Source organism: Callorhinchus milii, unplaced genomic scaffold (genome assembly GCF_018977255.1).
Source record: "Callorhinchus milii isolate IMCB2004 unplaced genomic scaffold, IMCB_Cmil_1.0 Scaffold1, whole genome shotgun sequence".
Classification (NCBI taxonomy): domain Eukaryota; kingdom Metazoa; phylum Chordata; class Chondrichthyes; order Chimaeriformes; family Callorhinchidae; genus Callorhinchus; species Callorhinchus milii.
In genome coordinates this window covers 101692477-101717514 of record NW_024704742.1, presented here as the reverse complement: position 1 = coordinate 101717514, position 25038 = coordinate 101692477, and the positions used below count along the sequence as shown (strand labels likewise).

The 25038-nt window shown below is 40.3% G+C and overlaps 1 protein-coding gene across 6 annotated transcripts in view; it reads left to right on the top strand.

Annotated features, from left to right (window-relative positions):
- The window catches only part of tnfaip8 (TNF alpha induced protein 8), a 70036-nt gene extending 46908 nt beyond the window's left edge, over positions 1–23128 (top strand). For 4 of the 6 annotated variants that reach the window (XM_007897360.2, XM_042333205.1, XM_007897358.2 and 1 more), the window contains exon 3: positions 21641–23128. In XM_007897360.2, coding sequence (XP_007895551.1) covers positions 21641–22206 — 566 coding nt within the window. In that variant the 3' untranslated portion in view covers positions 22207–23128. 6 annotated transcript variants of the gene reach the window in all.
- Positions 23129–25038: the final 1910 nt, after the last annotated feature.

The following is a 25038-nucleotide window of genomic DNA, read 5'->3' as shown; positions in this document are numbered from 1 at the left end:
TGGCAGCCACGTTTCATCCACACAATGTACAGTCAAATTACTTTGCAGTATATTCTGTGAAGCGCTTTGAGATGTCTCGAAGACATGATGAGGCACTATATCGAATGCAAGAATTATTATTATTACAAATGTAATAGAGACCTTTGATAAAATAACCAAGAGAATTGCAAAGGTAATTCTGTGGATGTGTATATGGATTTTCGAAAAGCTTTGTGGTTGAAAAAATTAAGGTGAATGGTACTAATGGAAAGTCGTAATAGTATAGTTGGAAACAAAATGAAATATTTTGTAGTATTTTTTTCTCTAACATTTGCAAACAAATCCCTTGAAACCATCTTGAGTAATGGCCCGCGGATATGTTATTGCAAATTTGGCCTTTTAAACGTGGCTTAATAAGGAGCAAGGAATTTGACCATTTCCAAAACACCTACCAACTAAAATTCAATAACTGGCTTAATTGCTGATGAAAAGCCTGGGGGCACCTCATCCTCTAACATTCCTTATTAGTAGGGCAGAGAATCAAGGGTTAAGTGAAGTTACAGTGTAACCAGATTCTGCACTGTTATCGTTCACGCACTCCACCAAGAAGATGCTTTACTAAAGTTCCAGATGTAGAAAACACCTTCAGTATCCAAGCTGTTCCTTTGTCCACCACTGAGTTCTTCAACTCGGTAACTCCCAAATAACATTCTTTTAAAAACTTGTTAAAACACACCGTTCTATGTCAAAAGGGCACAGCTTTTGCGGACCACACCTTAAAACTTTTCCACAAATGATGGGCCAATTCCTATAAATTATTTTAAAAAATCTATCTTTGTAGAATAGAATCACACATTATGTACAACACAGAAAGAAGCCATTTAGTCCATCATTTCTGAGTTTGGTGTAACTCCTCCATTAGAGATATCTCCTCTATTCCCATTTGTCCAGTCCTTTTGCCATTAACCTTCTTAATTGTATTATGGGTTCGGCTTCAGCAGCCAATTGTGGTAGAACCATAACAATTTACAGCACAAAAGAAGGCAAATTGGCCCATCTTGTCCTCGCTGGCTCTTTTAAGAACAATCCTTTCACTCCCATTTATCTGCCCTTTCCCCATACCCCTGCAGTTGACTTTTTAGGTAGAGTATTCTGTTTTCGAAATATCTTCTGTTTAAAAAATAATCCAGTTTATCCTGGTTATCTTTCTCAATTTAAGAACTCTTTTGTGATCTTAAATGTAGCGCATGAATCCTGACTTTGTGCAGCTGAACATGGACATGACGGAAGCCACCCTCCTTGGCTCAATGTCTTGTCACCTGTGTTTCTGAACTCCTGAACTTTCCCTGCTTATCCCTCAGACTCACCAAATCTGGTCACAACCTCGGTTTTACCTTCAAATCATTTCATGCCCTGGCACCTTCCTGCCTCTCAGATCTGTTCAGACCCCACTCCATTATCTGCTGTCTTTGCTTAACTGGCTTGGATCTTCTATACTTTCCTCATCCCCTCTGCTCCACATTTGGCAGCTGTGCTCTTAGCCACTATGCGTTGAATATCTGTAACCCCTTGCCTCATTCTCCTTTTTTTCTCCTCATTGCCTTTCTTCATATCACACCTGAAGACTTTCCTCTTTGACCGTGCCTTCGGTCAAAGAGGAGGTTGCTGTATTTGTCTGCCACAAATCGTTTTCCAGCTCAATGTCAAGCCACACTGCTGTTAACCCCCCCGAGATACTACCCCATGAAGGGCACTGTATCTATTGCTATGTTCATAGGACAAAAGGAAGCTATTTGACTCACCAATTAATGGTAAAAGCCTTTTTAAATTTATTCTATCTTAACCAAACGTTCATAACTTTGAAACCTGTAAGATCTTCTCCACTCCAATAAAAACAGTCTCAACTTTTCAATTTTCTCCAATTAACTAAACCCTCTCACTCAGGTATTGTATTATACTGTAAAAATACAATGCTTTCTTTACATTGAATTGATAATCATCACATCATATACCAAAGTTTCACCAGATTGCTTCTGTACTATCTGTGTGTGTGTGTGTGTGTGTGCACAAAAAGGGACATTGTACACCTCCTGGTGGCTGGATATAGAATGGTTGAGGCTTTAGAATAGGACCTTTTTCTGTCTTCACAAACCTGCAAAAGTGAAGCAGAAGTTCTAACCTGCAATGTCGTTCCTTGACATCAAACACACATCAATTTGTACAGCCACTGCTCTGTGTTCCAATCTGCAGCCTTACTCTTACTCTTACTCTATTTCATTGACAGGATAAAATGTATCTACTGGAGTACTGCTCATCCAACTGAAAGGTGTAGTGAAATCTGGATTAAAGTGTTTTGTCAATCTACTACCGTCTTCACTTTCTTGAGATTTTTACTCTACTTTCAGAAAGGCTTTATTAGATTATTTCCCTACCCCTCCCATTTGCAGGGAGGCTGCTGGTAAGGTCATTGACAAAGTGTTACATCATTTGGGAAGGAGCGACCAGTATTATAGGCTCATGGACTGTTTATAGCAGAAAAAGGAAGCCAATTGTGTCTGTGATGGTACTAGCTCCTCCTCTGAAGCTATCTCATTCACCTTACCTTGCAAAGTAATGTTGGATGAAGAGAAAAAACTGGAACAGTTGGGTGTAACAAATGATCAAAACCCACGTGGGATAGAAAATTCGAATTCACTTGTTCACTGACCTACTTAGATTTTAGGGAGGAGGTTGCTGTATTTGTCTGCCACAAATTTATTTCAATGAATAATTCTTGTCAGAAAATGAGTAAAGGTAATCTACAGAGTTAATAGTTTTCAAATGAGTCGAGAGGCCAGTTTTCAGCAAAGTTTTGCCTGTATAGCTCAGAGCTGCAGATACAAGAGGCAAGTTCAACATCCTCTTGTAGAACATTACAGTTGTGGCTTTCCGGCTCCTATCATCAGGATTTCCTCTACAGCAGTTCAGCTGTAACGATAGTCTGAATCTTTCCTAAGATTTCCACAGTGAGGTGCTTATTTTTTTAATTCTATAGTTATTGCAGCATTTTCATTGCAACACAATCTCAAACATTCACTTGTTGGTTCCCCTGTATATGGTACACACAGCAAGGTATGAGTAATGTATTGTGGTAGGGAGTCACCTTGCTGAGTATGTTATGGAGCAGCCCTGATGACTAGTTCTTGCGGCTAATATAAGTGTCAGTGGTGTGCTGTATGGCTCTCTGTTGCGCTGGTAGGTGTATGGACCACATTTTAATAGTTTTTTTTTAATGGGACATTTTCTCTCCTGGACTAAATTTCTAAAACCCTCATGAAATTCACACATAGAATTTATTACGCAAAAATCACAAATTATTCTATTACACTGCAGGGTACATGATGCTAAAACAAAGTAGAATTTCTCACTTTCGTCAGTCAGAGTCATAGGAAGACATAATGTTTGACCTTCAGAATGATATTGCTGAGTTATCTTGTCTGGTTGTCCTATTGAGTGATTAAGTTTGATACCGGAAATCACAGCGTCATTCAAAGTATCGCTCTCTGGTACTTGCCAGCGACAATCTTTAAAGGATGGCAAAGAGGATAAGGATTCAGTCTGATTTAGATTTAGTTATCAATAATTTTTGCATTGACTTGAAACCCTGTGTTGCTGGGGAAAAAAATTGCAGCATTTCAGAGAATGTAGAATTTGATAATTCTTTGTTGGATACTCATTTAAGAGTAAATGGACAATTAACAAAGGGCCGATAAGAGGACAGGCAGGACGTATAAAGGGATACTGGGAGTGGGAAAAAATAGGTGTTTCAGAGTGGTGGATTCCTGAGAGTTTGGATTGACAAATAAAGAAGCTACTAATGATTTAGTATGATTTGCTACCTATGATTTGCAGCGAGTCATACTACATTCTTAACTCAGTCTAAAAATTAAAGCTGGTATTCTGTAGGTTATTTTAATTTCTCCTGTTTTTCTCCAGAAATCTTTCCCAGGTCTGTAATTCCAAAGTCTTTTTTGTACAATAGCAGTTCTTTTTTCTTGAATCCTTTAATTCCTGTTCTTGTCCCTCACAAAACCTGAAAAGTCCTCAAATAAGTGTGTGCCATGAATCAGAATCCATGCTGAACCACTTGCTAATTTAGTACCAAAATAAGTGGAGCTTTGATAAGTTATCTTGAAGGTCTGTCAATGGTTAATGTTTATCATTACAATAATAATAAAACGCGGCAGGCATAGTGCATAGTAGTGCCCCACAAACAGTCGTAGATTGAGTGATCAAATTATAATTTTTTCTTTGGAGAAATTATTACCCCCGGAAAGTGAAGCACCAATCGACTAACAACCAGGTTCCCATTTACTGCTATGTAAACAGAGGCATGTGGAATAAGGAAACTTGCTTAAGGTTTCGCCCCGTCCCACCCAGGAAACGAACCCGGGTCCTCTCGCTTGTGAGGCAAACGTGCTAACTACTACACTACGGTAATGTAATGTAATCAATGTAATGATAGCCGCTGGCTAACTTACTGAAAACTCAACAACTGGTCCATGGCATTTAGATCCTAACTTTCATTTTTTTCAATTCATAAAAACTTGTTATGTTCAATTTTCTATTGAGGAATTTGTCTGTTTGAAGCTTATTCGTGGCGTACTTCTCTGAATTTTGTGATTGTATGATTGTATTAATACTATGGTATTTAGATTTTGTGAACTTTGCAAATCTGCTACAACAGTGAAGCCTCAGTTTTAAGGATGTAAGTGATCTTAAAAAAAGAGCTATTTTACTAGTCAACCGTTTTTACCCCTCCTTTCCCCTGATGAAAATATGACAGTGTTTCGTTTTATTTTCCTGCATGTCCACAATATGCTATTTGGGGCAGATAGTTTAAGGTATTGTTTTTAAAAAAATCTTGGACTGGTAACCATTCTGTAGTAAAACCTCTGGGATGTTAAAGCCAACAAAACCAACCGCGCTTTAGTTCTCAAGATCTTCCTGATTCAGTGTGAGAACGCTCCTGTGCTCTGGAGTCACAGCATACCTTCCAAATAGTTTGTGGTGGTTATAGGTGTGGTTTGAGTTAGCTGTAAAAGAATGCGATTTATTTCCCCTAGTCCTGCCCCTGGTGACTGCAGACGCCTGGAATCTTGTACTGCAATAGGAGAACTGTTAAAGGAAAGCAATGACTGGTATATACCCCTGCTGGCCTCTGTTGTACAGTTGTCGGTCTTATCGCTCGCTGGAAAGGGGACTTGGAAAGGAGACAAGTTGACTCCACCCTGTGTGAGTTAGAGGGAGGGATGATTGCTTAAAATCATGAAGTGAAGCAGACGTACATAACTGAGGCAACATTGCATCTTTGCCCACTTCCTTAGAAACTGGTTAAAGGAATTTTCTTTTGGTCATTTTAGTTGTTCCTCTGAGTGTACATGTAAAGATTGATGTGATAGCAGCAAGCTTGCAAGGTTGATATGGCGAATATCTCAACTGAGTGTAATATCAGTTCGACAATGGGATTGGAGACCGATGAACCAAAAGAAGGTATGTCCTCTCTGCTTTAAATAGGCTGCACCAAAAGGGTTTAAAGAAGAAATTGTTTCTGATAAATTTATTGCTGCTAAGCCACAGTACCTGAAATTAATAGAGAGGCAGCTTTTCTGTGTGTGAGTATGTGTGCATGGAGGGGGATAAGCGGGTATAGTTGTGAAGGGAGCTGGATTCTGCACAGGAATCATTTGAACATTTTATTGTCTGTGATCAGTTGGTAAAATAAGTGCCTATGTAGCCACTGCTAAGTAAGAGTCAGACTTGAGATTGGTATTACGAGCCTGGAGTCGTGATGGCAGTGTTCCAAATGAAAGGTCTTTTGTTTTAGTGCCTTTTTTTCCTGTAACTCTGGAAAAGGGTTATGCCTACAGCTGGTATTTAAATGGAGTACAGTGAAAGTAATACAAATAAGAAAGCCTTTCAGATATAAGTGTTCTGACAATCTGGCTATTTATTTTCAGGAACTCGTGTAGATCTTTTGATGCATTTAACAAAACAACTGAGTCTTTTCTTACTCAGCTAATGTTGCTGTGTAACACGATAATCTTTTTAATGCTCTGTAAAGTCTTTTAAAATTAAAAAAAATCCAATAACAACCAGCCAGACAGGACTTTCAGTGAATTGTTTTTCTTTATTTTTCTTGGTAATTTGTGGAATAAAGAGGATGGATAAGTGTTCGAAGAGGAAGAATAGAAAAGAGCACCACGAAAGAGAAGGGAGTTAGGATCAGAGCAGTTATATCCAGTGCACAAACTAGAACTTACCAGTTTGGGCTCAATGGACCGAATGACCTATTTGTGCTGTTATTTCTATGATTTTAGGATAACAATAATAATACTTGCATTTGTTATCGAGCCTTTCATGTCGGAAAGGTGTCCAAAGTACTTCAGAGGATTTACTATGAAGTGCACTAACTGTTTTTTAATTAGGGAATCACAGCAGCCGATTCACACACAGTAATATCTAACAAAGAGCCATGAAGTGAATGACCAATTTTATTAGGGGATTGTTGGCCAGGACACTGGGAAAAACTCCTCTTTTTAAATAGTGTCATGGGATCTTTAACATCAACCCGAATAGACTGACAGGCCTCAGTTTGCCTATTCATCTAAAAGTTGTTCAGTACTGCCTATGCACTATGACTGCATACTTCTGAGTTGCGAAAGGGACACAGGACATGACTGTATATGGGTTTGTTAAGTTAAGAGGAATTATAGCAGATACAAGTAATTCCTTTGATTTACAGGAAATCCGCAAGAATAGTTAAGAAGTTGGCAGAAGTTTATTTAAATGATGAATTTGTGTTGCTGAACAATGCAACCATGGAGAAGATACTGAAAAACTGCAAAATAAAAGTAATCAAGTGGTGCCTCTGATGCTAGTGAACTCTATAAATGGGTTTGAGATATGCTTACAGAATTCAGTCCTTTATTCTGTGCTTTCTATTGTGCCAGAACACTGTGTAATCTGCTTTTTAACTTGGCTTTTTCAACAGAGGCGTTTAAAAGTTTGGGAACACAATGGCTTGCTTTTCATCTTGTTTTCTGACTGTTCAATCTGCTCTTCCATATCAGAAGAAACATAGAGGCAGACCGGCAGTACTCATGCACATGTGTGTGTGTGTGAAGTTGTTTTCTGTTCACAGTGCTGAGAACTGGGTTTTGTTGTTGCCCCCACGGTATGAAAACCACAAGATTTTTAGGAAAAGTGAAGTCACAGACTTCAGTGCTGCCTTTGATTAAAAGTGAAACTAGTTGAGCTTAAATTAAATAATTTATCTTTTTTTAAATTTTCTAGAATGTCAGTGATTCCTGACATTCTTACATAGTTTTATAAATGATTGATCCAGTGTTAAATCAGACTTGATTTTACATTAAAAGAATGTTCCACAAAGATTTAATTTAACTGGATATGTTCTACTTGTTGAAGATTGAGAAATGAAAAACATTGCCTCGTACCAGAGGTTCGAAGTAAGTGCCATCATTTTCGCTGCAGAAGCCCCCTACCACTAATCATTCCTTTCTGGAACTTGAGGTCCGTAAGTGAACTTCATGCTATGGGTATCTCAGCTGTTCTTACATTAGGTGGAGATGGACACAGCCTTCTCTGGGAAAGTATGTGTAAAACCAGTGGTATTAGAGAAGAAATAAAAGGTCCTCCTTTCTGAGTATGTTAAACATCATAGGATCTGCTCCATGAGGTTCCATCTTTTGGGTTCTGCTTGCTACTTTTGGTCCCTGACACTTGTTTACGTCCACGGGCATCTCTCTTCAAAATTATGTGTCAGCCTGGCTCGCCTTTGAGTCTGAAGGTTGTGAGTCGAAGCCCAACGTCAGGGGTGCAAACTCATAGTCTAGGCTGACACTCCAATTCAGTGTTGGTTGGTGGTGTACCCTTTGTAAGATCTTTGGTGCCACATATCCCCCTAACGTAGTCTCATCTGCAAATTCAACTATAGATTGCATCTGTGAATCCAGTATGAATTAATGTTTTCAAGGAACAGGAAGGGATCCATTACAAACCCCTAAGAGGTTTTTTAGTCCTCCAAGATGTTACAAGAATCAAGGATGCTATTTAAATGCAAGTTGTTATCATTGAGGGACTACACTTAATTCTTCCCCCATTTTGGCTTAACAATGACTCTCTGCCTCCTTCCCTTCAACCAATTCTGAATCCATGTCCATGCCCTTGATACCCAGTCACCACAGTTTGTGAACGAGTCTCTCTTCGCCGGCCTTCCCGGCACCTCCCTCCACAAGCTGCAGGTCATTCAGAACTCTGCAGCTCGTGTACTGTCCCGCACCAGGCTTCACGACCACATCACTCCCACCCTCGCTCGCCTCCACTGGCTTCCCATCCCCCAGAGGATCGAATTCAAGATCCTCATCCTCACCTATAAGGCCATTCATGGCCTTGCTTCCTCCTACCTCTCCGACCTACTATCCCCCTACCTACCTGCCCGTACCCTCCGTTCCTCTGGCTCCGGTCTGCTCCACATCCCCCGCCCCAACCGCCCTAACATCGTTGGCCGGGCCTTCAGCCTCTCAGCCCCCAGGCTCTGGAACTCCATCCCCCAGTGCCTTCGCCGCCTCCTCCCTTTCCTCCTTCAAGGCCGGTCTCAAGACCTTTCTCTTTGACCGTGCCTTCAGCTCCCCTCTCGACTCTCTACCCCGTCCTCGCTTCCTCCCTTCACTCCCATCACCCTGACCATTTCCCCCCTGCTCGGGTCCTGACCCAACTGTCCAGCACCTTGGGACATCCTCCCGACGTGAAAGGCGCTCTATAAATTAAATCTTGTTGTTGTTGTTTTGTGTGGTATATGTAGGCAATGATTTTAAAATTCCTTTGTGATTAAAGTCCAATAATGGAACAAGGGGAATAGGGTCTAACTTCAAGCTTTGCAAAAAGATTAGTAAATACCATGGTAAATCTTGAATTCCCTACTGTTTCTGATCCACCGGGCACCAAATTCCAATGAAATAGTTTTACTGGCAAAATACAGTGCGGATTATGCAATTTAATTTTTAGATAGATGAACATGAACATTTCACTTATCCCTCATCAGCAATGGGATGTGCCAGATCTCTTCTGAATGGGTGGCATGTATGTACAACAACAATAACAAACTGCATTTATATAGGGCCTTTCACATTGGGAGGACATCCCAAGGCCACTGAACAGTCAAGAGTTTACATCTGAGTGGGGGAATTGGAATCAAGAGGGGTGGTGGGCAAGGGGGGGTGCAGGTGGGAGGATGACCAAGGCACGGTCCAAAAGGTCGATCTTGAAATGGGCCTTAAAGGTGGCAAGGGAAGGGGGTGAGACAAATGGATTCCAGGATGGAGTTCCAGAGGGTGGAAGCAGAACTGCACAATACAGTATTGTGTTTCTACTAAAAGCAATTAAATGTCACAATTATGACAGAAATTGATGCAGGAAAGCTTTAGCAGAATAGAACAATAATTAATCAACACAAGCCATATTCCAACATAACCACACAATGACCAGAATGTAATGCCAGTTTGAGAATTTCTGCATGATCAGAAGTGTCCATTGAGGCTAAAAATGCATCTACATTCAGAACGTTATTGCCTTTCAATGGGGGATATCAGTATGACAGCAGTGTGTAACAAGTACGCAACCCTATTTGCCAGTATGATTGCTTATGAGATTGCATAAAGATTTTGCTTCATTCAGTTGACTATGGATAACCTTTCAATAAGTATTCCTGAGAACATTTAAAATTAAGAACAAAATACCAGCTGCAGCCTTCTAGCTGCGGGAATTCTAACCTCTTCACAACTCCATCCATCATAATCAAAGGCTTTGCTTTGACAATAGTATTTTGCAATCCTTTCTTACAGAGAATTTCTAAGATCATAATCGTGCTTGTTTGTTGGGTAACACACAAAAAAATACATTCCGTTTTGTGTTTTCTATTCTACCTCCCATAGTTTCATATTTGGAAGAGATATTAGGGAGGACAAATGAAACTTTAGGAGACGGTCTTTCACTCTGGACTATGAGAGTGTCAGCTGAAATGCTGCAATGTTACTGGTGGCTCACTGAAAATCTGTTACAAATTGTCCTGCTCTCCTGAAGCAGCATGTTGGAATCTGGGTCAGTATAATAATAATAATCTTTGCATTTTATATAATGCCTTATCACGTCTTCATGACATCGCAAAGCACTTCACATGATATACTATAAAGTGCAGTGGGCAATTTGCACACAGCAATTGTACATGAAGTTAGTGACCAATTTTATTTGGGGGATTGTTGGTCAGGACACCAGGTTAAACTCTATTTTCTTTATGAATAGTGCCATGGGATCTTTAGCATTCACCTGGACAGACAAATGGGACCTTTGTTTAATGACTTACATACAGTATGGTACCTCCAAAAATGCAGCCACCTCAGCACTGCATTAGAGTGTCAGCTTAGACTATATGCATTCCATGTTCTGATGTAGGGCTTCTGGTAAAAGAAGCGAGAGTGCTACCAACTGAAGTGAGCTGACAAACAAGTATGAGTGCAAAAAGAAAAAAAATAGGCAATGCTGAATAATTTCATAAAACATTAGTAGCCAAGAAAAAGACTTTAATATAGTCAATGAAGAAAGACTTATTTTATGTAGTACGGGATAAGTATCTGGCAACCCCATTTAGTTTTGCTTCATTTGCAGCCTGGAATTTTATGAGGTGCTTGAAACACATTGTCAGACGTGTCTCAAATAGATTGCTCCTTCTTAAATGTTGTTCAAGTTAGCTGAAGATTTTTGTAATGAATGTTTATGGTGGATATTTGTCACAAAGAGCCTGCTATACTAAGGGAATTTGGTTCAGATTTTTACTGTCTTTGGCTTGAGGTGCCTGAAGTACATTTCCAATTTCAACACAATATTTCATGTGAAACATATTCTCTCCTTCTCCTCTCCCCACTTTGATCCTTATTAAACCACAACCAAAAACATAATTTCTACCCCCTTTTGTGTTTTTTACAGTAATAATTTTAGTACATTAAACTGTTCGCAATACTCTGTTATATGCCAGGTGTAATTCCTTTAATAATGTAACAGCTATAAAAAAGATTTATTAATTGTAGAATTAACCCATTTTCTACATTTAAATAATTAAGGGAACCTATAATTTCCTTTACGTTTAACACCACATAGCGCATAATGAACATTAATAACTCTGAATTGGTTACAGAAGGAGCAGGTACATGTTAATTACATCAGCACTGGTACAGCAAATGTCAGCAGGTAGGCACAGCGCTGAGAAAAGTGGTCGGTGTTAAATAAAATTATGTTTGAAGTCTTCAGGGTATTAGGCAGAAAAGAAGATGTGGTATTTTGTAGGTAGTGTTGCTCTATGTTATATGAATCGAGTTTTGCGTTTGGTGAGCCAGGCCTTGCAATCTATGACTCGCTTTAGATGGGAAACAAGTTACTTAGCTACCTCACTTTTGTACTTGGGTGGGACCTCAGGAACGCGCAGTGGAACTTGAGGCCAAATTTCTCAAAAATGGGTCAGTATGTTTGATGCATTTTGTAACCAAAAAGAGAATATATTTCATATAGATTATTATTATTTATTATTATAGATTGACAAATATAAAATATATCATTCAAACAGTAATTTAATATAGTATCTTATCACATTGTCAAAACGTCTCACAGTACTTGATAGGATTTAGTGTAAAATATAATGACTGTATATTTATAGGCGAATGTGACAGTCATACAGTCAATGTATGCAAATGTTGAATCTGTGCCCAGCAATGTCCCACAAATAGCCATGAAGCGAATGATCAATTTCATCTGGGGGATTTCAGCTAGGAGAAACTCCTTTCTCTTTTTGAATTGTACCATGTGATCTTTAATGTCCACCTGAACAGGGAGTTGGGACTTTGGTTTAATAATAATAATAATCCTTGCATTTGATATAGCGCTTTTCACGTCAGGAGGACGTCCCAAAGCGCTTCACAGAACACACTGTAAAGTGAATTGATTGTATATTTGCGGGCGACTGCGGCAGCCAATTGCGCACAGCAATGTCCCACAAACAGTTGTAGATTGAAAATGACCAATTTATTATTGTTTTTGGTTTTGGAGGGTTTATTATTAGGCGTGTGGAGTAAGGAAACTTGCCCAAGGTTTCGCCCTGCCTGGAATTGAACTCAGGTCTCTCACTTGCAAAGCGAGTGCTCTAACCACTGAGCTACAGGACTCCAAAAACATCTCATCCGAAGGACAGCACTTCCTTTAAGGCAGCACTCACTCACTACTGCACCAGAGTGTCAGTCTAGGAGATGAGCTCCAAGTGCTTGACGTGGTGCTTGAATTCACAACCTTCTGACTCAGAAATGAGCGTGCTACCAACTGAGCCAACACAAGACCAAAAACCATCATCTAGAATAGATATTACTAAGTCTCTTCCATCAGATACTTGCAGATTAAATTACTGTGATGTTCGCTATATACAGTACATTTAATTTTATTTAAATTATTATTGGTTCCCACATGTGCACTGAATCCTTTCAGCTGTTTCCGTGTTTCCTTTCATTTTTAGTTATGAATTAGCACCCAGTTTCTTGAGCATGCTTGTTCATTGATCCATTTGGCTTCCTGACAGATACTGTATTAGCAAGTTCACTGAAAAATGTAACATTTTACTAGCAGTTGCAGCTTTAAAAACTAAATATACAGTTGCCCTTTCTTTCCCCCACCACCCTGATGGTTCAATGGGTAAAAACATTACAAAATATGACACTGAGTAGTGTAGCTATAAAGCCACATTACTGCTAGTTTACAGAGGGAACAATCATCTAGGCTTTCATCTCTAATCGCCTTTTAGCTACTCCTGCTGGGAAAATGTATATGTGGTTGCCAGGGAGGCAAGTGTGGGACTTTGCTATAAAAGCACATCTTGGTCAAATTGTTTTAAAGCACTTGCTGTTCTAGAAGTGACTTAAGTGTTCACTTGCTGTTCTGAAAGTAACTCGAGTGTTTTTGTGCTATCAAGGGGAAAGATGTCAATGATGTGGAAGTGGAACTTTTGTCATTCACTGTTGAACATAATAATCAAATAATCCATGCATTTGATATAGCGCTTTTCACGTCGGGAGAACATCAAGTAAAAGGAGGGCAAATAAAGAGCAGACCAGCCATTACCTTACAGAAATGTCTGGAGAGATTAATTTGTGTTTAAAGTACCTTCTCTGGCAAAAGAACCAGAGGGAAGATGAAAGGAAAGTTTTTTACACAGCAAGGTGTTACGATCTGGAATGCACTGCCTAAAAGCCTGGTGGAAGCAGATTCAGTAGCAACTTTCAAAAAGGAATTGGATGTATACTTGAAAAGGAAACATTTGCAAGGCTGTGGGGAAAGAGTGGGGAGTGGGACTAATTGGATAGCTTTTTCAAAGACCCAGCACAGGCACGATGGGCCGAATGCCCTCCTTCTGTGTTGTAAAATTCTATGATTCTATAATTCTGGATGGAGAATCAGCATTCACCTACAAATTACGTAATGCCCTTGTTCTCCCTGCTTCTCAAACCTGCTCACACCCTACTCCTCTATCCTACCTCTTTGCTCGACTAGCTTGGGCCTGCTGCATGTCCCTCAACCACTCAATTCCATCATCGGCAAGCATGCTTTCAGCCACCACACACAGACCTCTGGAACGTCCTGTCTCAATTACGTCATCCTGCCCCTTTTTTGCCCGTCTTCAGCTTAATTGTGTGTATGGTCACCTCCCCTTTCCTCCCTGGCTTGGTGTCGAAATATGATATTGATAAGCGAACCAAGACTCTACCCTGTGTGACGGATCCTATAGAAATGCAACTTGTTGTTGTTGAGCTGGGCATTCCAGTATACATGACCCAATGCTCTCCTCCAACCCCCACCCCATTTCTCTCCATTAGAGACTTCACTGGAACATCTGAGGGTATGAAGAGATGAGTCCCAAAGATTGCAGAAATACAAGACACCCTCACCCAGTAAATAGGAGCGTGAGATGTGTACTTCTTTATGACTCCGTTTTCTTCCTTTAGGCTTTCCTTTCTCTTTTACCTTTTGTTTATTTTCTCATACTTCAGAATTGACTGCCCCTGTATAAATATTTCTGTTTCTCTAATGCGGAACTTGTTAAATTAGAAACTGGAAGTAAATAGGGAGACCGTACATGTACGTTGACGTCCACAGACTTCCAGTTTACCACAGGACCCTTTCCTCATTAGAGGTCTATGATTTCAAAAGATTGTTCTGCATATGTAAACTTAACTGAGGATATTGCCCTTTCCCCTTCTCTACTTCCCTTTTCCTCTTGCAACTTGTGCTGGAACACAATTGCATGGTCAGCATGTGGCTGTTAGCCAGCCAGAACAAGGAATATTAGGTGTGCATCATTGTCAAGCTTGTTCACATGGTCTGAGTTCAAACATACTTTGAGCAGTGTTTGAGGATAGTGAATGAGAATGAGAACTCAGTTTCCATCAGATAGATATTTGGGTAGTAAGACTATTATTGTTTATAGAGAAAATAGGAAAATTAAAAGATCTGGAATGATAAAATAAATTGGCAAACTGTCTCCACAGGCTGAATAGCATTTCCCATTTTTGAAATGCATTATCTGTAAACTTTAGTTAAACTGACCTTTCAGCGGCAGACTGTCACAGTGTCATTCCATTGATATGTTTAACTGACAAATGGGACACTTGAGTCACAAGGGTTTGTGGTAAATCTCATTTCTGCTTTTCGTGAAACTGTGAGGAAGGATCTTAGTTGAGATTAGTAACAGCTGTTATCAGATGGGTACAGATGTAATGTAGTCATTTCTAAATTAAAATTTTTTATACATATTCAAGCTGCCACACACATTCTTCAATTGACTGGAAAAAGTAGTGTTGAATCAACTGTACAGTATAACAAATGTTCATAATATAATATGCTTCATAGTGCAATTCAAGTCAATCCTGTGTAGGTAGCTATCTCTGTGGTATGGAACCAGAGCTCAGCAGGTCTGCAGTACTCCAGGATCAGTTAATGATGGACCAGCCAATTTGACGCATTGGCAGAATTTTGAGAAGCACATAAGCCACTCAGGGCTGGGATTCTTCCTGCTTTGCTCTTATTAACCCTGAGAGCCAAAGCCCTAACAACAACAACTTGTATTTATTCATGTGGAGTAACGTTTTGGAGTACTTATAATGGGTTGGATGGCCCTAGCTGGGCAAGTAGCAGAAGCTCGGCAGTGCTCTATAATGGTAAGCTGTGCGGTTTTAGCTAATTAAACTCAAACAGTATCCCTAAGGGCACACGGTGGTCCTCATACCTTGGCTTTAACCTGTGCTGAAATTCTCCAGAATACAACAAGCTTCTGCAAAAACATCATCACTGCATGTCACAGAAACATTGCAAAATGCTTTAAGATGTTCAAGAGCTGGGGATCTTGTGAAATGTCGGGTATTTTATCAGAGAATAAAGGTCACATTAAAATATTGTTTTGATTTACTTGAAATGGGATTCTACAGATCCTAAATAGACACAGAGGAAGAAAATACAGTTACAGAAGTATGCATCATGCTTTTTCCATTAAAGAATTTGATCAGTAACATTGGTCACGTGTAATTGAAAATGCATGACATATTTTTGGTACTCTTACAAATTTTATTCTTTTTATCTTTCTACTAGCACTTCAGATTAAACACAGTTTGTCTGTTAGGCATTAAATCAGTACCCCTTTCTGTAGTGTGAGGAATGAGAAGAAGAAAAATATAAGTTTGTTCTACACTTCATACATATAATAATACAGATCCTTGCATTTGATATAGTACCTTATTAGGTCATTGAGCCATCTCAAGGTGTTTCACAGGAACTTCTGTAAAGTAAACACTGTATTTTGTGGGTGAAAAGCGGCAGCTAGTTGCACACATATTGGGGTTTAAAATGCAGAATTTTAATGGGATTCCATAAGAAAAAGAAATCATGATGGTCAACTCTTCTCCTGAGTAGATTGTTTTGGAGTTGAGTTGTGTAATGTAAATCTGCTTACTGGAAGGATTCCCCATTTTGCACTGATTGTTTTACTACTCAAGGGAAAGGGGTGGAACTGACACCACAGAATGAAGTTTGCAAACAAGCTTAACTTGTTAAGGAATCTTGTTTGGAATCGGTAAATCTATGTTTTTTTTTAGTCAGCTGGGTGTCTGACACATCCAGAAACCCATCACTATATTTAAGAGTACCCAAACCAAACTGAGAGTTCCCCACCTACATATATGGAAATACCTATGTATTAGAATTGAATGCGAACTCTCTCCCTGGGGAGATGCATCCTGTTTACCTAATTCCGGACACAAATGAGGACACCCATCACCATGCTTAAGAGTATCCAAAGCAAACAGAATTCCATGCATCCCACCTACACATGGAAATTCTAGAGATAAATTGTTGGAATGGAACCTTAAACCTATTATGTTGCCACAAATTGTTATGCAAAATAAGTCACTGGGGTGTGTAAACTCTGTGTGTGGTTTCGGGTCATCCACTTTGAAGACGTGTGTATCAATAAGTGTTTGTTTTTCTCTTAACAAAAATCTCCATTGTGAAATTCATCTATTGTGTCATACCACAGACTAGTCAGACAATAGAAAAGGAATTCAGGCGTATATCCCAGTCACAGATTTTACCCACAAGAGCTCATTGTGTCCTGGAGACCAATAATTTTAGAATTATTAGCTACAAAATAGTTTTAAAAAAAGACAGGTTTACTGGTATCAAGTGCAGTTCCCCTGATTTGTGAAATTTCTCCTCCTAGAATGTTGCAGCACAGAACCAGAATCAAGTTAACGCTTGTGCTTTTCCCTAAATAAAATCTTGTCTAATCTCTCTTGCCAACTCCTCCCTGCCCTTCACCTCCAGTTTCGATAAACTAGAGCTAAAGAAATTACTACAACAAAATTACATTTGTATAGTGCCTTTCATGTCGGGAGGACATCCCAAGGTGCTGGACAATCAGTGTTTCGGATCCGAGCTAGGGGTCGGGATTGGGGAGGGTGGAGGGTGACCAAAGGCACGGTCGAAGAGGAGGATATTGAGATGGTTTTGAAGGAGACAAGGGAGGGGGGCGAGGCAGAGGGACTGCGGGATGGAGTTCCAGAGGGTAGGGTCTGGGTGGCAGAAGGCCCACCTTCAATGGTGGGGTGGGCGAGGTGGGGGACGAGAAGCAGTCCGGAGCCCTCTGAGCAGAGGGAGTGGGCAGATTGGTAGGGGGTTAGGAGGTTGCAGAGGCAATGGGGAGCAAGACCTTGGACGGCATTGAAGGTGAAGACCAGGATCTTGAAATATAGGCTCTGTGTGATGGGAAGCCAATGGAGTCCGTCGAGGATGGGGGTGATAGGGTCGTGGAGCCTGGTGCGAGAGAGGACATGGGCTGCAGAGTTCTGGATGATCTACAGGCCATGGAGGGAAGACTTGGGTAGGCTGACAAGCAAGGAATTTGCATCGTCGAGCCTGGCCTGCAGTGTGAGACGGTGGCGGAGCCGGGTGATGTTCCGGAGGTGGGAGAAGGCAGAGCGGGTCATGGCATGGATGTGTAATAGGAAGGATATTTGCTGGTCAAACAAGATGCCAAGGATCCCGACTGGCTTAGTAAGGTGGAGTGTGCATCTTGGATGGTGATGCTGTCAGCTCCTGAGGTGTGCTGGTTCTGACAGGAGCCAATCAGGAGAGCTTCGGTCTTGTTGACGTTCAACTGTAGAAAGTTAGCTCTCATCCAGGACTTGATGTCTGACAGACATTCTTTCAGGACAACAGTGGTCCTGGAGTCAAGGGTGGAGGCACAGAGATAGAGTTGGGTGTCATCCGCATACATGTGGAAGTTGACCCCATGTCTGCGGATGATGTCACCAAGAGGGAGCATATAGATATTGAAAAGGGACCAAGGACAGAGCCCTGAAGAATGCCGCACAAGACGGTGCGGGGACTAGAGGAGAAACCGTTTGTGGAAATGAAATTGAGATGGTGTGAGAGGTACGATCTGAACCATTTCAAGATAAAACCATGAAGGTTGAGGTGAGAGGAGAGGCGGTGGAGGAGGATAGAATGTTCAACGTATCAAAGGCAGCAGAGAGGTCAAGGAGGACGAGGAGTCAGAGGGAGCTCTGGTCACAGATGGACAAAATGTAATTTGTCACTTTGACCAAAGCTGTTTCTGTGCATTGGACAGCATGGAAACGTGATTGGAGGGGTCCGTAAAGGGAGTGGCGGGAGAAGAAGGAACAAAGCTGAGAAGCAACAACTCGTTCCAGGACCTTGGAAACAAAAGGGAGGTTGGAGATGGGGTGGTAGTTTGAGAGCAGGGATGGATCCAGGGAGGATAGGAGTGGTGACAGCCATTTTTAGAGGGGCGGGAATGGTGCCAGTGAACAGGTTTATGATGTCTGTGAGGTGGTGGAGCTGGGAGGTGAGGAGAGGGGTAGGGATGGGGTCGAGGGACCAGGTGCTCCATTGACCCCAGCCTTGCCAGAAAATGATAAATAAGATACTATTGTGTACGAGATGCTGTTTGATTTACTGATTAGATTCATAAAAGCTAGTTTATATCCTATCTGGTCCTATCTTTCTGTCTTTAATGTTGCACAGACACTAGTTGCAAATAAACTGTGTTAAATGGTAAACTGCAAGGGTTTAAAGAAAGGATATGTAAATGGAATTGAAAAGATTGCTCTTAAAAAAGCCAACACAAACATGATGGTCAAATGACCTTCCCTGTGCAGTAAATTTCTATGGTTTTGCAGTTGCGCAAATTACCTTTTTGTAATACAGGCTTTCAGATCTGTAAAGTGTGTCTTTTCGTCACATTGCTAGAAACACCACAAACTCTGCTCAATCGATGATGTGTGTAGTGTTCTGGGTTATTTCATTAGTAACAACTATTTAATAATCCTTGCAATCGATATAGCGCTTTTCATTTTAGGAGGATGTCTCAAAGTGTATCACAGGATTTGCTGTAAAGTGTAGTAACTGTGTATTTTGTGGGCAAATGTGGCAGTCGATTTGCACACAGCAATATCTGATAAGCAGCTATGAAGGTATGAATGATCAATTTAATCTGTAGAATATCCCTTCCCTGGGGAAACTCCCCTCTCTTTTCAAATAATGCCATTGGATTCTTAACATCCACCTGAACAGGCAGAGAGGACCTTGGTTTAATGTCTTAAGGACAACATCTCCAAAAATGTACTCTCTCCCAGCACTGTATTGGAATGTCAGCATAGATTGCGAGCTCAAAACCTTGACATGAGGCTCAAGCCATAACCTTCTGACTCAGAGGTGAGAAAGTGCTGCCAACAGGGTCAGGCTGATATTCCAATTGAACAGCCTGCAGTTGCTCCAGGCACAGATGACTGGTAATATTATGCTACCTGCTGCACTATGGGGTTACATGATGGTGTTGATGCCTGAACCACACTCCAAGTACATTATTCCTGTTTGATAAATCCTGATGATATATGATACTCATTCTGCACACAAAGATGCCATTCCTGTATGTAACACAATGGCATTGGATGTTCTGTGCATGAACAGAATTATAAAACATTGGACACTAGTAATAGTGGTGAAATAGACAGCTACTATTACTACTAATAATAATCCTTGCATTTGATATCGCGCTTTTCACATCTTCTCAACCTATCAAAGCGCTTCACAGAATATGCTGTAAAGTGAATTGACCATATATTTGTGGGTGAAATGTAGCAGCCAATTGCGCACAGCAGTGTCCCGCAAACAGTCGTGGATTGAAAATGACCAAATTATTATTGTTTTGTTTTGGAGGGAATATTATTAGGTGTGTGGAATGCAATGTAACTCCCTTGATTTCCCTTTGTCAGCATAGCACCAACTTCAAGCAAACTGCTAAATAAAAACATACTTTAGCTTTAAGCAAGGAGGAAAATATATTGAACATTCTTGTTGTGGTGCCTAAAATTGACAGTGTTGTGTGTAAAGACTAGGATTGATGTGTATTACATCTTTCGTTTCTGAATATCAGGAAGTAAAGATAGGTGAAATGAGATTTGGCAACTGAGATTATACTATAATAAGTTTATGCAAGTAAAATCCTTCCTCAATTTGTAAGATCATTCAAACTGATCTGAGTTGCAGCTGTGGGACCTTTTCCTGAGGTTGGATTTAAGGTTCCATTTAGCAAATAAGGTTTTGTTGAGTTACAGTTATCCTTAAGTACACATTAACCGAAGAAATATAATTCCAGTCTGTAATCTTTCCACAGTGAGCACAACATTCTGCATGGGTAGAATGGAAACCAGAAGTCAAGTTCTGCCCATTTAGCTACTGGTAACATAGAGTTTACAGGGAACCTTAGGTTTGTGCTTCATTATAACACAGGTTGACTTATAGCGCAATTGAGGTGTGGACCTCCACATTTACCTAACCCAATAAGTCTAAAGAGTGGGCAATAGATCTTTCGAATCTTCAGAGTGCCGTATAGCCCCTGACGAAAATGTCATGGGGTCAATGGCACTTGCGCAAATGAAATGATGTTGGCAGTAACCTGGAAGTCGGCTATTTTGCCTTTCCCACATTGGCTACCATTTTGAAGTGCTGACGGATAGTTTGTGCTGTTACCTCATCTCAGAAATAGCATTTGGGTTACAACAATTGAACTCAACATCACTGGGTTCGGCAGGGGAGATGTTAGCCACTCCTGCTCCTGATCCAATGATGCTGACTTTTGGTAGGGATCAGATTTGGCTGTGCTGAAGTGTTCCCACAGTTGATACTCATACTGTACTCACTGCCTGGGTTCACACATGAACTCGGAGGAGTTGCTATTAGCACCAAGAGTCAGTATCTTCAGGAGTGGAAATGGGCAGAAAAGGAATTAACCCAGCAGGATACTAACCCAGGTGGCCTGTTTTTGTAGAATTGAATGAGTAGTGTAACACAATGTGTGGCGGTGAGTCAATGGTGTTGCACACCTGCAAAATAAAATAAAAAATAGATCACACAAGATCACAAGATTGGTTTAGATGAAGAAGGTTCCTTTGGCCGATCCAATTGCACCCCTCCAGAAAACCCACCCTACCGTTCTCCCCATGGTTGCATTAAGCTGCTTTTTAAATGAGTCCAGTACCCTAGCCTTCAATGTCAAGCACCCTTCTTGGCAATCTATTCTAGTCATTGATTACCCGTTTGGTAAAGTAAAACTTTCTAGTGACTGTCCTGAAATTACCCTTTACACCCTCTGGAACTCCATCCCGCAGTACCTCCGCCTCGCCTCCTTCAAGACCCATCTCAAGACCCTCCTCTTCAACCGTGTCTTCGGTCACCTACTTTCCCCCACTCCCCGATCCCGACCATCAGCTCGGGTCCGAAACACTGATTGGACATCCTCCCAATGTGAAAGGTGCTATGCAAATGCAATTTGGTTGTTGTGGTTTACAACGCAAACTTATGTCCTATTTTCTAAAAGCTGTGAAATAAGAGCAGATTGTATTGTACACATTTAGATTGAATTTACAAAAACCTGGAGGCATTCCTGGTCTTATCATAGTTTTCTATCGTGTGTTTAATCCCTTCTGTGTTTCTTTTTCAGTGGCCACTGAGGTCTTCAATTCCAAAAGTCTGGCTGTCCAGGCTCAGAAGAAAATACTTGGGAAGATGGCTTCAAAGTCAATAGCAACAGCATTGGTTGATGACAACAGCAGTGAAGTCTTAGATGAGCTTTATAAAACAACCAAGGAGTTTACTCAAAACAAAAAGGAGGCAGAGAAGATCATCAAAAATCTCATCAAGATGGTCATAAAACTGGGAGTCCTGTTCCGAAATAACCAGTTCAATGATGAAGAGACAATGTTGATGGAGAAGTTCAAGAAGAAGCTTCACCAGCTAGCTATGACAATTGTCAGTTTCCATCAGGTTGACTTTACCTTTGACCGCAATGTTCTGTCCAAACTTTTGAACGAATGCAGGGACATGCTGCACCAGGTCATCCAGCGCCATTTGACTGCCAAGTCACACGGACGTATCAATCATGTGTTTAATCACTTTGCGGATTGTGAGTTCTTGGCTGCACTGTACAATCCTTTTGGACTTTATAAAAATAATCTGCATAAAATTTGTAATGGTGTGAACAAAATGCTGGACGATGGGAATATATAAACGCCCGCCAAATGTACACTTCCAAATTAATGTTGAACATTCTGTTGACAATATAGAAAACTGTTCACATGTGAAGCAACAATGCCATGAAAAATATGCCTTTGTAAAACAAAAAAAGACGTTTTCTTTATAAAGAATTGGCTCCCATTTCTATATCAGTATGCACAAAGTAGTCTAGATCTTACTGCCTGCTACTTGTTGCCCATCAAAAGATAAACTGCTGTATGCCTAGCTCCTAAAACCTTAGTGGATACCCAAACTCAGTCTCTGGAATCAATCTGCTAAAGAACTCACACGAGCGGAAGAAATCCAACAAACATCTGGACTATTATGAAAAATACGTGCCTTTCTTACAGTTTTCTAAATGCAAAAATTTCCAAAACATTCTAAAGAGTAATAAAATATTAGAAAGCAAGACTGATGTCACAGTATCAATGTTGTTTTGGAATCACTGCTGCAAAGTAGGTTGAACAGTTCATACAGACAAAAAAAATTCTTGCAGTATTATGACCAAGTAGAGAAAATTCACAGATGGCATTTCAGGACTGTTTTTCACAGAAGTTGTTTGCGACTGCTTTTCCTGACAGTTATTGTAATGAAGTTTTCCTAGACAGTAGGGTGTCTGGATTATGACTGAATATGAGGGATATTTGAAGTACAAAGAATCAATGAATATGATTTGCTACTTGGAAACTCAATCTGATCAATTTTAGCTGCTTTTTAAATCTTTTTTTTGCAATTTGATGAACTCCCAAATATCTTGCAATTTTACCATGTTCAATTGTGCTATGTGCATTTACATAGTATGTCTGCTATTGCTTCTCTGACCAGCTGTTCACAAATTTTAATGTGTGCAAATTATTTGTTTGTCGCAAACCAAAGAATAAATTTGCAACAACCATGGAGTAATGTATCAACAAAATGTGTGGGTCTTTCAGTCATTTTCTTATTGAATAAAGTTGAAGACATAGTAGATTGCATTTTGTCACCGCATGAAACATCAAGATATCGATCATTATTAATAATCCTTGTTTAACAAAATCATTGTAACAAAATGTGATAAATATTGGGTTTGAAAAATGCTATAAGGCAAATTAATAGTACCCATTGTCCTGAGTGTAGAAGGAATATGAAACAGTTTCACAACAAATGTAGTGGATGCCGTTGATTAATTCTTTCAAAAAGCAGCTGGATGAACATTTGGTTAGGAACAAGGTTGGGGGTTCTCGGCCTAGATTGAGGGCAATGGTTCTCATTTGCAGACTTCCAAAAGGCCAAACGTGATCAATAGTCTGCACAGCGGCATTATAGTTTCCGCCAATCCTCACTTTTTACCCCAAACTTGCACATTCCAGGGATATCCATTACAGAGTTGGTATGATTGGTGACTGAGTTAAATGGATTTCATCTGATACAATGTAAAAGGGAACCCATTATGTTCACCCCAATGAGCTATGGGAGTGAGTTCAGCACACTTTAACAAAGAGGAGTTATAACGGGATTTCCTGTGAACTGTCCATGTAGTCAAAAGTGCACCAAACATGCTATGGTATGAAACAGACCAGGATTGTAAAATACACTGTGGGATACAATGATTATTGTAATGGTTGGAAGGGGAATGGTGTGAATGGGTGGCTGGAGACCACGATTAGATAGTGGGGATGAATACATAGTCTTCACTTTTGCTTGATTGCTTTTGAGCTAATTAATTTTCAACGACTCAGAGTGCTGAACAATGGTGAAGTTTGACACCGAGCAGGGGAGAAAGGGGAGGTGACTGAAGATATGGCCGAAGAGGAAAGGTTCCAGGTATGATCTAAAGATAGGCAAAGAGGGGGCAAGTGGAGGGATTGAGGCAGTTGGTTCTACAGGTTTGGGGCGTAGTTGCTTTTGGGCTTCAGGTAGAATGGGCAGGGTAAAGGCTCTGATCGGGGGGACTTGCCAGCCATTGATGGACTAATACTTCTCTGTTTCCTTCAGTTCTTTAATTTCTTCCATTCCTCATGTTCCGCACACGTTTGTTTCTTTTCACAAAGCCAGAAGTCTGCTTTGATTGAAATATCTTTGAGGTAATTTTAAAGAGTTTTAACATTACTATTTTGATATTATGAAAAACGGCCACTGCTGAAATGAATGGATAATGGAGTTGATTTACTTTTTCATAACTTGTTCTTTGCTCTCCTAACTCACTGTTTCTTTGTGTCAATCTTGGCAGCAAATAGGTAATGAGCTGTGTAATAATAAAATGCTGCTTGCAGGCACAAAATATTGTTTTCATTAAAGAAAAACTTACCTCAGAGACGGTCAATTCCAATGGACTGAATCTCCATTGAAAAAGGTCAATCAATAAAATCTGACTGCTGAGTGATTTACACTGTCTCCAAGGGCTCCACTTCCTGAAACTGCTAATGCCAGTTTCCTTAAAGTTTTCCTGCTGCTCTGCTCAGTGACCTTTATTGGTATATAGGGGGACAATATTACACCATGCTGAGGATTAAAACAGTTTTATTGGATTGTGATGTTTGGGTAGCACCTTCATTTACCAGCCTGGTGGGAACAGTAGCAAACTTCAAAAGGCAACTTCATAATTGGCCACACTCCCAACTCTTTCATAATTGAAAATAAACTGAAACTTGGCTCAGGATAATGATTTCTTCTTATTTGCGTGCGTGCAGAAGCTCTGCTTCTTTTGAGCTCAGTTCCAGCAAGAGCATTACAAACTGAGCGTTATAAGCAGGTTTCTTGCTTCAAATTACTGTGCTACTGGAAGCAATGTAAAACAACCACTGTAGTATAATCGGGCAGAAAAGTACAAAAGCACACACCTTTCAC